Source organism: Pelophylax lessonae (genome assembly GCF_965119305.1).
Source record: "Pelophylax lessonae genome assembly, chromosome: 7".
Taxonomy (NCBI): domain Eukaryota; kingdom Metazoa; phylum Chordata; class Amphibia; order Anura; family Ranidae; genus Pelophylax; species Pelophylax lessonae.
In genome coordinates this window covers 35209327-35224366 of record NC_138774.1, presented here as the reverse complement: position 1 = coordinate 35224366, position 15040 = coordinate 35209327, and the positions used below count along the sequence as shown (strand labels likewise).

Below are 15040 nucleotides of genomic sequence, written 5' to 3'. Positions count from 1 at the left end.
CATGCAATGTTGTACCCAAAGACAGTTGATCTCCTTTTTTTCCCCTATAAATAGAGCTTTCTTTTGGTAGTATTTGATCACTTCTGCAGTTTTTTTTTTTTTTTTCACTATAAAAATCACATTTCTTCATCAATTTAGGCTAATATGTATTCTGTTACATATTTTTGGTAAAAAAAAAAATCCCAGTAAGTGTAAAATGATTGGATTGCGCAAAAGTTTATGGCGTCTACAAACTATGGGATATTTTTAAGGAATTTTTATTTTGTTGCTAGTAATGGCAGCAAGCAGCGATATTTTTTGCGGGACTGCAACATTGCAGCGGACAAATTGGACATCGGACACTTTTTGGGTACCAGTGACACCAATACGGTGATCAGTGCTAAAAAAAAAAATGCACTGTCATACTATTTACACTGGCAGGGAAGGGGTTAACATCGGGGGCGATCACAGGGTCAAGTGTGTTCCTAGCGGGTGCTTACTAACTGTGGGGGGGTTGCACTGACTGGGGGGATGACACAGATCCGTGTTCATTCTTAGCAAGGAAAAAAGATCTCCATCTTGTCCCCTTGCAGATCGGCGATCTGCCTCATTTACATCGGCGGAACGCTATTCTGCCTCTCCCGAGGATAATCGCGGGTGGCCGGTGGACATCGGGTCAGCTGGACCCCCGCTGATTAACATCCGCTCTAGCCAATCACGGTGCAGTCGCGCCATCTAGTGGCTGTTGAACAAACTGACGTAGAGGTATGTCGCTTTGCGCAATAGAGCCACACTGCAGCAGTAAATACACGAAGGCTGGTCGGCAAGTGGTTACAGTGCTCACATGGTACTGGCAGCAGGCCGGTACAGTGATCAGTCATCAGCTGTGTCCAGTGGAAGCAGCAGGTGACCGATCTCGCTGCTGTGCGATCCAGTAGGGTGTCATATGATGTCCATCTGGATCGAAACGAGGCCGGCCCCAGTGTCATTCGCCCATAGGCCAGACGGAAGCCATTTAATTCTGCAGTACAAGCCAGTTAGGTTTCAGTTTACTATACTCGTATCAGCTGCCCTGAGTCCTTCAATGTTGCTTTTTGTTGTACAAGATCAGACTACAGACCTCATATGTTCCGCTTTGTTACAGCTCCAAAGGAAGCCAAGGCCAGCGAATCAAAGGATAAAGAAGATGAGAAATCTGAAGGGAAGGAGGGAGTGAGAAAAAGAAAGACGGAGAATAATGGCAGCAAGAAGGGAAAGGAGGAGAAGCCCCGGTCAGGTGATTGCACTGCTTCTCATTGGGTTTTGTACGTCTTCCAAAGTTCATGAAGTGCCACCAGTCAATTGGCAATAAAGTTGCTGTTAGAAATCATGGGACCCCCGTACAGCCTACCTTGCAGCCCCCCCCCCCCCCCCCGAATTATCTAGACAATACTTTCACTAAAAATACGCTAAAATCATTATTAGCGGACACAAACGTAAGAGAACCTGTGTGAATTAGCTCTTTTAAAATTGTTTTACTTTTTTTTTTTTTTTTAAATGTTGAACATTTTTACAATTTTATTTTACAATTATTTTATTTTACAATTATTCTATTTTACAACTATTTTATTTTACAACTAATTTATTTTACAATTCTTTTATTTTACAATTCTTTTATTTTACAATTCTTTTATTTTACAATTATTTTATTTTACAATTATTTTATTTTACAATTTTTTTTTAATTTATTGCAATGTTTAATTAAATTTTTATTTTATTTTTTCGATCTATTACTTTTTTACGACACAGGGAAGCCTGCAGTGCTGCGGGGGGTGGACCAGAAGCAAACATCACAGGCAGGGGCATCGGTGTCAGAGAGGCAACTACACAAACGATGCCCTGTGTCTGTCTCTCTCCCTGCAGCAGCTGAAAACTGGCAGGAGGGGGAGATACTAAATTTCAGCTGCTGCAGAGAGCCGCACAGGGCTTCCTTCTGTAACAGCCCGACTGCATGGATTCCCCATGCTGTTGGGGGCCCCCCTGTGTGCCCGGGCCCTCTACAGGAGTGTACCCCCCCTTTATCAGCGGCCCTGCTTAGGTGTATATTTGTGGCAGCATCTCCTGAATGTCTGTACATTAGTTTCAGATACGTTCACTAGTTGAATATAAAAACTTGTATAGATTATTTTTAATTGCAACATATTTACATTGTTGGTGCTTTTATATCTGTGTAAAGTTAATCTTTATAGCCAGTGCACAGTGTTTAGCCCCGGGGCATCAAATGCCAGCAGCCTGTCCAAATCTATGATGGGCTGAAATATGCGGCGGCTGGCCACTGTACTGAGTGGTACCTTTAAGTGGTGTTCATTGTCATAATATTGTAAGCCCAGGCTGGTCTAAAGCGGAACGCCAACCTAACCATTTTCTTCCCCACACTTGTAGCAAGTCCTCTCCTGTCTTGAATCTGATTCCTCCAAATCTCCTGCAGACTCGCATCTCCACAATATAACCCTTTAAAGCTGCAGCAGCTATCTTGAACCCGCCTTCAGTTTCCTATCGGAACAAGTTCAAAGGTGATCAAACCCCTTTCCTCCTGATCCAGACTGTTGTTGCCCCCCCACCCAAGCATCCCCAGCTATTGGCTTTCTCTGCCATTGATTTCTGCTCTTCAGCAATGGTGGATGTGATCTTTAGGGTGAGTGTCTGTCAGTCACTGTACCTGTACTGCTGTTCTTGAGCATTATGCTAAAAAAACATATCCCCGGCATCTTTTTAGATGTCCGTCTTTGCTGGCTACTAGGTGTTGCACTTTTTAGCTGTGCAATCCGCTGATCAGTTGCCTAGTTACACTCTGTTAGAGTGTAATAAAGCAGTCAGCAGATTTCACAAGTAAAGTTTTCGGGACCCTGTTCCCTGAACGTGGCTCAGAGATTGTCTCAGTTATACATTGTGTATAGAACCCATTACACTCTGGCCAGGTTGCATAGGATGGGAAGGAGAGACTCTCCCACTTGTGGCAGGTGTAGGAGGGATCATGGTGACTTGCTGCATCTCCTCTGGCGGTGCCCCAAGCTTCATGTTTATTGGAGGGATGTGCTCAGGACACTTTCAGGGGCCTTTAGGGTTCAGGTGCCAGAGGATCCTAAAGTTTGCTTGCTGGGCATCTTGAGTGGTGTCCAGGCCCCGGTGCCGGCTCTGCAGGCCATTGGCCGGGCTCTATTTCAGGCGAGAGAGCAGATTTTGCGGCTCTGGATTTCTCCGAGGGCCTCTGGTTACGGAATAGGTTGCCTCAATGGGGGACACACTTCGATTAGAAAAGTATATCTATCAACATAGGGGCAGCCCTGGTAAATTTGAGACATTGTGGGCTCCCTGGTTGGCTGTGCCGGGCTTGGCCCCGGTGGACCTGGTCCTTAATAATATCATGGCAGGGGTGGTGTGAATACTGGGGAGCACGACCCTGCTGGGTGCTATCTCCTGTTCAGCTTCTCCCTAAGTGTTTTGGGGGGGGGGGGGGGTGGAGAGGGCGGCTGGGATGGACATGTATACCTACCTCTCCTGTTGGTGAGGGTGGTATTCACTGTGTGGTGGTTATGCATTTGAACATTGCAGACTGTTGAGTATGCTCTGGACTCTGTTTATGTGCTATGTTTTTGTTCGTGTACTTTAGTTTTTTTTCTTGATTTTAAAAAAAAAAAAAGTTTTCGGGACCCAGTGGCCAGCCGGGAAACCGGTCTAAAGGGATTTGGTCTTTCATATAAAGCTTGAGACTGGGTGCTGTGGCAGTTATAGGAGCCTGTCGGCCCTTCCCACTGTATTCTCATTTTTTTTTTTTTTTGAAAATCTTTTTTATTGAATTTTGCAAGAAAAAACAACAACTACAAACATTGGTGCTCAGGCTCAGACCAGATACGAGCTAGCAGCAATACATACATAATGAAACACGGCACCCGCGCAGGGGTCCAAAGGGAAGGGCAAGTGTATTACAAACCAAGTGAAAGGCACACACAGCAGCCCTGAGAGACACAGCAGATATTATAAAACAATAGGAGATCCTCACCAAAACTCATCAGCAGGGCCCATGCTCAATACAGGTCAGCCCCAAACATCACAGAATCCCATAACACCCCAAGGCGAGGGGCGCCATCCGCCTAAGACGGAAGGCGAGACCCACCTCCCCCACCCGGGACAGCGGGGGGATCGGAGAGCCACCGAGTCCACACCCTATCAAACTTTTTCCGGCAACCCCTGTGCACATATGTGTCTTTATATAAGGGGAGGACTGAATTCACCAGGGTCCTCCATTGCTGAACCGTGGGAGGGGAGCGCTGTCACCAGTGGAGCACAATGGATTTCCTAGCATAAAACAATAATAAACCGAGCAACGTGCGGTCCGCCACCCGAGACACCAGATCATCCAGTAGACCGAGTAAACATATTCTCGGGGAGGGATCCAGCGAGATGGAGGAGACCTCTGCAATCGTGTGTAGCACCCCGGACCAGAAGGTAGAGAGATGGGGACAGGTCCAGAATATATGAAGGAAGTCACCCGGGGCCTGGCCACAGCACCAGCATTCCGGCGACTGGGAGGCGTGCATTTTATGTAACCTATGCGGGGTGAGGTAGGCTCTGTGTGCAATTTTGAATTGAATAAGTCTATCCCTGAGTGAGACCAACATCTTGAACGGAACCTCCCACATGTTCATCCAGTCCTCCTGGTCCAGGTCCGGAACGTCCCTGGTCCACCGAGCACGGAGACCAGAGAGCTCCGGAGAATGCACCCGGAGGAGATGCGCGTAAAGGGTCGACAGCGCTCGTTCAGAGCAGTCGTGCCGCAAAACCCGCTCAAGATCTGACTGCACTACCTGGGAACCACCGGGTGGAAACTGGGACTTGAAGGCATGGGAGAGCTGTAGGTAGCGGAAAACCATGGAGGGTGGTACATGGAAGGAATCCACGAAAAATTGAAGGGGGGGGAAAGGAGAGGTCAGGGGAGATGTCTGAAAGTTTCTTAACATGGTACTTCGTCCACACCGCTGGGTCCGGGAGGGAGCAGAGATGCGGCAAGTTGGGATTATACCACAGAGGTGCGTTGGGGGAGACAGCAGAGCCCGGGTAGCCCTCTAGCTGCAAACCAGATTTCCATGCCCGCAGGACCGTAACCATGGAGGTCGTGAGACCATGCGGGGCCCTAGGACCCCGAAACAACAGATGAGTGAGCGCCTCCACGGACCCGAGCACCGCTGCCTCCACCGCAACCGCCGAGTTATGCAGGTCGGGGTTCAGCCACCAAGCCGCAGACACCAGCTGGGAGGCTAGAAAATATTTGTGGCAATCAGGGAAAGCTAGGCCCCCCTGTGAGGGGGGGCGCATAAGGGTGGAAAGTTTATATCTTGGGGGGCGGGGACCCCACAAAAAGGAGAACAACTTATTCAGGGAAGCGAAGAAGGACTTCGGTATCCATTGCGGGGAGTGTCGGAAGAGATACGTAAATTTGGGCAGCACTTTCATCTTGACCAGGTTAACCCGGCCCAGAAGGGAAAGGGGTAAGTTCTCCCATGCCTTCAGCTTGGTCCTGAGCGCCGCCACCACCGGCTCCAGGTTGAGAGCGACAAAGTCGTCAGCGACCCTAGAGACCCTAACTCCTAGATACACCAACACATCTACCCACTGTAGCTGAATATCGGGCGGCGCCGAGCGTCGGGCCCCCTGGTCAATCGCCAACAGCTGCGACTTGGACCAGTTGACCCGCAGCCCGTTTACCCGAGAGTAGGCCTCCAGGACATGTAAGGCACCCGTGAGTGAAGAGTCGGCATCATTCAGGAACAACAGCAGGTCGTCAGCGTACAGGGCCACCCTCTCCTCCAGCCCGGCAATCCGCAGGCCCCGAACCAGCGGGGAAATGCGGAGGGCCTCTGCCACCGGCTCCATAGCAATGGCGAACAGGGCCGGGGAGAGAGGGCAGCCCTGCCTCGTGCCCCTGGACAGAGCAAACCAAGACGACAGCCGTCCCCCCAAACGAATAGCCGCCACCGGTGAGCTGTAAATGATTTTTAACCACTTAATGAAGACCAGGGGGAACCCCATCCTTCTGAGAGTCTCCCACAGGAAGGGCCACTCCACCGAATCGAAAGCCTTTTCGATATCCAGTGAAGCAACCACTCTGGAACCCACATTGACATGTTGCGCCTGGAGGTTGGTATACAGTCTGCGGAGGTTAACGTCTGTGGACCTATGAGGCATAAAGCCAGTCTGGTCTTGGTCTACCACAGAGGGGAGCAAGGGCTGCAGGCGGATAGCCAGTAGTTTGGTCAGGATCTTTAGGTCCGTGTTGAGCAGCGCTATAGGTCGGTAAGAAGCGCACAGCTTCGGGTCCTTAGGGGGCTTATAGATAAGAACAACATGCGCTTCAGCCATCGAGGGAGGGAGAGACCCCTCCGCAAGACACCTGGTGAACAACGAAGCCAGTAGAGGGGCCAAGAGTCCAGAGTGGGCCTTGTAAAAGTCCACGGGGAGACCGTCTGGACCCGGAGCCCTGCCTCCTGGAATAGTCGAGAGAACAGCCAGGACCTCCTCAGATGTGATGGGTTTCACCAGCCATTCCCTCTCGCAATCAGAGAGCCAGCCCAGGGCCAAGGGGTCCAGAAGGGAGTCCAAAGCAGTCGGTCGAAAGTCTGGGGGAAGGATAGTGGTGTAGAGGGCGCTATAATATGAGCGAAAGGCCTCTATGATGTCCTCGGGAGCGGTCAGGGGAACCCCCGCGGGAGAAGTGAGCTCTGGGACCACCGTCAGGGGGGCATCATGCTGGGATATCAGCGCCAGAAACCTACCATTCCTATCCCCTTGCTCAAAAAAGGATTGTCGAGAGTGATACATGGACAACCTCGTGACCTCGGACATGTGAAGATGGAGGTCTCGCTTCATCGCCTGCAACGCCTCGAAGTTTGAGGTAGAAGGGTCCAGGCCGTACGCGGCAGTGGCCCCCTCCACCCCCCCCTCCAGGCGAGTCAGCTCCGTGGCCTGCTGTACCTTAACCGCTTTAATGATAGACATATATTGGCCCCTAGTATAAGCTTTAAACGCGTCCCAAACCAGCCCAGGTGAGGACGTGTCGGCATTGTTCCTCCAATAGTCCTCCAGAACCGGCGGGATCCGAGAGGCGACATCCGGTTGTTCCACCCACTGGGAGCCCAAACGCCACATGGAGGCCGAACGGGCCGCGCCAGAGCGGAGGGTGAGCTCCAAGGGGCAGTGGTCAGACAGACCCGCCGGTAAGTACTTCGCCGTCGCCACATCGGATAACGCCAGGGAGTTGGCAAACGCCAGGTCAATTCTGGAGGAGGTTTTGTAAGAAGAGGAGAAACACGAATAACCTCTTTGGTCCGGGTGCTTCCAACGCCAGACCTCCCGCACCCCAGCAGCCTCCGACCAATGCAGCAGATCCTCTGAAAAGGATTTAGGGGGTGAAGGCCTGTCCAGAGCAGGGGAGAGAATGGCATTGAAATCCCCCAGAAACAGCAATTTCGCAGGGCAGTAAGGGGAGACCTTATCCAACACAGTGTAGAGAATATCAGACTTAAACGGAGGAGGAACATATAGGCCCACCAGCACATATCTACAGTGCCACATGGTGAGGACCAAAACAACATAGCGGCCCATGGGGTCCGTGTGGACCGCCTCCACCTCACAAGGCAAGGTTTTGCGGATCAGCACCGAGACCCCACGGGCGTAGCTAGAGTAAGAAGCATGAAATGATTTGTGAACCCACGACTTTTTGAGGGACTGTAGCTTGCTTCCCACCAGATGCGTCTCTTGAAGGATCACTATAGAAGGCTTGCGGGAGGACAGGTACTGAAACATCAGAGCCCTCTTAAATTTGGAGTTAAGGCCCCTGACATTCCAGGAGATGACGGAGAAGGACTGGGAGTCACGGGAGGCCATAACAAACAGCTAGGGTGATGATGGGGAGGGACCCCGCGGGGGCCTGCCGTAGCATCTGGGGAGCAGCAAGACCAGTCGGACCCAAGCACCACACACTTAAACACAGAACAATGAACACTAAAACACAAAAGTGAATAACAACATAACCCAGGCACGTAGTGCCTATCCTGCCAAACCCCAGCATCCCCCGCAAAAAGAAAAAAGGAACCGGGGGGGGGAACCAAGGCCCCCCGGGGGGAGCTGGGGCCGGCCTGTACCCCAAAAAACAACAACGTCATTGAACCAGAGCTCCCGCGAGAGCTATAGCATAGAGCACGGGAGTGAGGGGCAGGGGGAAACAAAAACAAGGGGGGGGGGACCTGAGTGAGTGGCGGGGGGGGGGGGGCAGCACCAGGAGCGGAAGGGTCAGCAGAAGAGAAAAAAGGGGAGAAAACCAAATGTCACAGCACAGTCCAACGTCTTGAAGCCAGCTCCTTAACAGTGAGCTACCCAGAGTACATCATGAATGGGTAAAGGCAATTCTCAAGGCACGAAATAGGAGATGTGGGGGGGCAGGCAGGGGACCGGGGCAGGAGGGCAAGGCAGGGGGACAGATAAGGGAGAAATCCAGGGCCACAACGAAAACAGGATGGATACTTGCGTTGCTCGGGCCCAGGAGGCAGCACGTCCAGCCAGGAAGCCGCCTGTTCCGGAGTATCAAAGAACCGGGTGCGATCACCGTCGATTACCCGGAGTCTGCTCGGATAGAGGAGGCTGTATTTGATGCCTAGATCGCGGAGACGCTTGCGGATGTCGGTGAATTGGCGGCGTTGACGTTGCACTTCTTGCGAGTAGTCCGGGAACAGCATAATTCGGGCGTCCTCATAGCGGAGTTCTTTCTTGGAACGAGCCGCCGCCAATAGCCTGTCCCGGTCCCTGTAGTTAAGCAGCCGCAGCAGGAATGGCCTGGGAGGCGCCCCCGGAGCGGGGGGGGGGTCGGGGGAACCCTATGTGCCCTCTCCACCACGAAGGTTGGCGGCATGTCAGACAAATCCAGCAGCTTGGGGAGGAAGGCCTCCGCAAATTCGGCAGGTTTGGAGCCCTCAGCCCGCTCCGGCAGCCCCAGGATGCGGATGTTGTTGCGCCTCAGGCGATTTTCGGTGTCAATCGCCCTGTCCTGGAGAGCCTTCACCTGCAGCTGTAAGGCATGGATGTCCCTGGAGTCCTCCCTGGAATTGTCCTCCAGGCGGTAGATGCGATCCTCCGCCTCAGACACCCGAGAGCGGAACTTGTCCAAGTCATGTCTAATAAGGCTGATATCCGTCGCCAGATAATCGATTTTAACAGTCAGGGTATCCTTAGAAAACCACACATATCCTTATCAATAACCACAGCGGATATGGTCTGTTCGTGTGTGGTGAATTTTATCTGTAAAGTAATAATAATAGTGCCAACAAGTGAGCAATTCTTATAGTGGGTTTATTCAAATAGTGATACAGTGTAAATCAAACAATATATAATACATAAATCCCTGGTGGTGAAGTGATGGATAAAGGTGACCAAAGTGAATACTGAAGTGCTGTATTCCTTAGAAGTGTAGGTGTTGTAGTACCCCAGGTGACCACTAAGTGAGGTATATACGACCTGTTCACATGAAGTGGTCCCAAGAGGGGTGGCTAGTGGGGTCCTCTCCTTGTCCCGCAAGGCATCGGCTGGTAATCTCACGGAAAGAAAAGAAAGGGGAGCCCCATCAAGTAGTATGCAAGATTAAACCGATGCAGAAAGCAGTAAAAACTCACGGTGAAGCTGCCTCAGATCAGTGTAGAGAGACGCCGGGAAGCTTCCGCGTTCCACGGCTCCCAAGTCCGAGACCGGAAGTGACGTAATGACGCAATGGACCCGCCATTACGTCACTTCCGGTCTCGGACTTGGGAGCCGTGGAACGCGGAAGCTTCCCGGCGTCTCTCTACACTGATCTGAGGCAGCTTCACCGTGAGTTTTTACTGCTTTCTGCATCGGTTTAATCTTGCATACTACTTGATGGGGCTCCCCTTTCTTTTCTTTCCGTGAGATTACCAGCCGATGCCTTGCGGGACAAGGAGAGGACCCCACTAGCCACCCCTCTTGGGACCACTTCATGTGAACAGGTCGTATATACCTCACTTAGTGGTCACCTGGGGTACTACAACACCTACACTTCTAAGGAATACAGCACTTCAGTATTCACTTTGGTCACCTTTATCCATCACTTCACCACCAGGGATTTATGTATTATATATTGTTTGATTTACACTGTATCACTATTTGAATAAACCCACTATAAGAATTGCTCACTTGTTGGCACTATTATTATTACTTTACAGATAAAATTCACCACACACGAACAGACCATATCCGCTGTGGTTATTGATAAGGATATGTGTGGTTTTCTACTTTTTTGAAATATTATTATTTTCACGTTATTTATTATTTGCCGGTGTCACTTCCCTTTAATAAGGCATTTGCACATTATTGCACTATATTATCAATCACTTTTCAGGTAGCGCCGTTTTCAACCCTTGTTGCACATTTCACTTTATCCTTAACCCTTTGGGGTTTGGTTGTTGGCTGCTTACACCTTCACACTCGTTACACACTGTTCTACCTCAGACTCCATAGCGCTGGTCACCTTTGCCTTTCACTCAGGGTATCCTTACATGCCTTAATCGCCTCCAGGATGTCTGATGGAGAGGGATCCTGTGGTCGGCCGGGGCTCGGCTCCGTCTGGATGCTGACCGACATGCTGGAGAGAGGAGGCCTCGTGTCCAAGATGGCCGCCGGCGGCCTCTGGGGACCGGGAGAAGAAGCGGGCGCAGCCGAAGAACGGAGCCTCCCGGGAGCTATCGGAGGGGCTCGCTGCTTCCCGCTCGTCTTCTTAGGGGGACCCAGGGTGGAAAAAGGGGGTGCCGAGGATGATCGGGTAGCTCAAGGGTAGAAAAGGATGAGATCAGGATCGGAGCTCCGGCTTCACACGTCCGCTCGGCTTCACATCCCGGCCACGCCCCCCACTGTATTCTCATTTTACTATGGAGAAAAGAGCAGCAGAATGACCCAATGATTACTTTTTTTTCTTAAAAACAAACTATTTGTTGGGGCGCAAGGGAATGCATTCTGTAAATACAGCCACGGCCTAAAGTTTTGAGAATGACACAAATAGTAATTTTTACAAAGTCAGTAGTATTAGATATTTTTGTCAGATGTTACTATGGGATACTGAAGTATAATTACAAGCATTTCATGAGTGTCAAAGACTTTTATTGACAGTTACATTGCGTTTATGCAAAGAGTCAATATTTGCAGTGTTGACCCTTCTTTTCAAGACCTCTGCGATTTTCCCCCTGGCATGCTGCCAATCAACGTCTGGGCCACATCCTGACTGATGGCCACCCATTCTTGTATAATCAACGCTTGGAGTTTGCCAGAATTTGTGGGGGTTTTTTTTGTTTGAGGATTGACCACAACTTCTCAATGGGATTAAGGTCTGGGGAGTTTCTTGGCCATGGACCCAAAATTTTTGAAGTTTTGTTCCCCCAAGCCACTTATGCCTCGTACACACGTACCGATTGTCGGCCTTAAATATTCGGCTGACGACCGATCGGCCGATTGTAGGCTTGTTAGTATGATGCTTCAGACAGCCGACAGCGCATTTTCGGCCGAACAGAATCTGTCGTGCAGGCATTAAAATTTTTGTTGGCCAACACCAGAACGGCCGATTGTTCGTCAGTCAGTACAGAATTTGGCCGACAATCAGCAGATTAGCAAGACTGGGCATGCTCAGAAAAGAAAAAACACACGGAAAGTTAACCATCACATGACATCACTTCTGCAGTCGGCTGTTGTTGGCCGACAAAATTCGTGTGCAGTCTTTTGCAGTTTTCAACAGACACGACAGCCCTGGACAAAAGACGGCCGATCGGTACGTGTGTACGGGGCATTAGTTATGACTTTTGCTTATGGCAGGTGCTCCATCATGCTGAAAAAGGCATTGTTCCTCACCAAACTGTTCTTGGATGGTTGGGGGAAGTTTTTGTACCATTCTTTATTATTCATGGATGTGTTCTTAGGCAAAATTGTGAGTGAGCCCACTCCCTTGGCTGAGAAGCAACCCCACACATGAATGGTCTCTGGATGCTTTACTGTTGGCATGACACAGGACTGATGGTAGCGCTCACCTTTTCTTCTCCGGACAAGATTTTTTCTGGATGCCCCAAACAATGGGAAAAGGGTTCTTCAGAGAAAATGACTTTACCCCAGTCCTCAGCAGTCCAATCCCTGTACCTTTTGCAGAATATCTGTCTGTCCCTGATGTTTTTCCTGGAGAGAAGTGGCTTCTTTGCTTCCCCTCTTGACACCAGGCCATCCTCCAAAAGTATTTTCCTCACTGTGCATGCAGATGGACCCACACCTGCCTGCTGCCCATTCTGAGCAAGCTCTGCACTGGTGATGCCCCGATCCCGCATCTGAATCAACTGTAGGAGACGGTCCTGGCGCTTGCTGGACTTTCTTGGGCGCCCTGAAGCCTTCTTCACAAATGCAGTGGAAATGTTTGTTATGGGATTAAGGTAATTTTCATGGCAAAGAGGGACTTTGCAATTCATTTGATCCCTGTTCATAATATTCTGGAGTATCTACCAATTGCCATCATGAAAACTGAGGCAGCAGACTTTGTGAAAATGTAATATGTGTGTCATTCTCAAATCTTTTGGCCACGGTTGTATTTGCACTTCAGCTTTAATGACGCACCTCCCAGGTGTAGGTCCGTGACGGCCTGGGCTCACAATAAGTGGGTTGCATGACATTCAACCCAGAATAGAAGCGCCATCTAGTGGAGAGGTGGACTTTCTGTACAAAACAGTGCCTGATTTAATGGGTAAGTTCACCTTTACAGAAAATGTGTAAGGGGAATTTACAATGGATCCCCTGATCCCACTGTACCACTAGTGTACCGCGATCCCCCGCTGTTAGACACCAGGATACTGCTTCACCGGTTTGGGGAATCAAAATCCCTCTGCTTTCTCTCCTCTCCTCCAGTGCTGACAGGACAGGATAGACTGATTCTGATTGGTCAGCGCCATCCATGTGACGGTGCTGACCAATTAGAATGCTTCCTATACGTACACGCTGAGAGGTACGGATGGGAGATAAAGCCACAGGGATTTCAAATCCCCGGACCAGTGAAGTGGCATCCAGGTGTCTAACAGCGGGGGATCGTGGGACACTGGCATAACGGGACTGTGGGGGAATGGGGAGAGGGTCCAGTGTAATTTCGCCTTAAAGATTTTCTGTAAAGATGAACTTACACTTTAAGGGTCGGTAGATTAGCAAAAACGGCTTTTAATACATTTTTAGAAGTACTGGCCTTTTTTTTTTTTTTTTTTGTTTCTCTATTAAAGTCTGCTTTAACCCTTTCCTCTGCTCTATACAGATATGACTGTCTCTGGCTACCTCAACCTTGCTGCTGACTTCACCCACAACTTCACCGACGGTTTAGCCATTGGAGCCTCTTTCCTGGTCAACACCAACGTTGGAATTGTTACCACCATCACCATTCTGCTGCACGAGGTTCCCCATGAGATCGGAGACTTCGCCATCCTAGTACAGAGCGGCTGCACCAAGAAGAAGGTTTGTATTGCTAAACCGGAACTGATTCTACTTGTGCATCTCATAAAATCACAAAGTTAATTTATTTCAGTAATTCAATTTAAAAAGTGAAATTCATATATTAACCACTTTACCACCGGAGGATTTTGCTGTCTTCCGTCCAAGCCACTTTTTGCGATTCGGCGCTGTGCGACTTAAACTGACAATTGCTCGGTCGTGCGACGCTGTACCCCAACGAAATTTACGTCCTTTTTTTCCCACAAACAGAGCTTTCTTTTGGTGGTATTTGATCAACTGTGCGATTTTTACTTTTTGCGCTATAAACAAAAAAAGAGCGTTTATTTTGAAAAAATAACAATATTTTTAACATTTTTTTTATATGAAATTCCCCCCAAAAAAGATGTAAAAACCAATTTTTTTAAAAAATTTTGGCCAATTTGTTTTCTTCTACCTATGTTTGGTAAAAAAAATCGCAATAAGCGTATTTTGATTGGTTTGCGCAAAAGTTATTGTGTTTACTAACAAAGGGAAAGATTTCTGTCATTTTTGGTGTTTTTTTTTTTAACGCGTAATGGCGGCGATCTGCGATTTTTTTTTTTTTTTTGCGGGACTGCGACATTGCGGCGGACAGATCGGACCCTTGACTGACATTTTTGACACTTTTGGGGGTACCAGTGACATTACTGCAGTAATCAGTGCTATATATATGCACTGTTTCTGTAAAAATGACACTGGCAGGGAAGGGGTTAATTTTATTGGAGAGGGAGGGGTTAATGTATGCCTGGTGCTTACTGACGTGTAGGGGGGGAGGTGACTGAGTGAGTCATGGACAGATCGGATGTCCAGCTATGCTGAACAGTCCGATCTGTCACTCCCCGTCACTATGGAGATCCGCCCGCTGTGTTTACACACAGCGGGCGGATCTCCAGACTCGATCCCCAAAGATCGGGTAAGAGCAGCGGCAATCGCCACTGCTCCTCCCCTGGCCCGACTCCCGCTGTGAATGAAAACAGCGGGAGCGAGCCTCCGGCGGCGCGCAAGCGCCGCCCAGAAGGGGGAGTGTCTGACGACGTAGTACTACGTCGTCAGACGATAACGAGCCACTCTGCCGCAGTAATATTACTGTGAGCAGTGGTAAAGTGGTTAAACACATTACACAGGGAGTGATAGATTTCAAGCATTTCTTTTAATTTTAATGATTATGGCTTACAGCTAGTGACAACCCAAAATTCAGGATCTCAGAAAATTTAGAATATTACATAAAGCCAAAAAAAAAAAAAGTTTTGAATACAGAAATGTTGGCTTACTGAAAAGTATGTCATCTGCTGGTGTTGGTCCACTGTGTTTTATCAAGTCCAAAGTCAGTGCAGCCCTCTAGCAGGAAATTCTAGAGCACTTCATGCTTCCCTCTGCTGACCAGCTTTATGGAAAAGCTTATTTAATTTTCCAGCAGGACTTGGCACTGCCCACACTGCCAAAACTACCAATACCTGGTCACATGATCGTGGTATCACTGTGCTTG

The 15040-nt window shown here is 49.3% G+C and overlaps 1 protein-coding gene across 1 annotated transcript in view; it reads left to right on the top strand.

Annotated features, from left to right (window-relative positions):
- SLC39A7 (solute carrier family 39 member 7) overlaps positions 1-15040 on the top strand; it is a 56302-nt gene that overhangs the window by 35013 nt on the left and 6249 nt on the right. Inside the window, exons 5-6 of the mRNA XM_082264307.1 lie at positions 1124-1255; positions 13343-13539. Of these exons, the coding sequence (XP_082120433.1) occupies positions 1124-1255; positions 13343-13539 (329 nt within the window). The remainder of the gene's footprint in view (positions 1-1123; positions 1256-13342; positions 13540-15040) is intronic.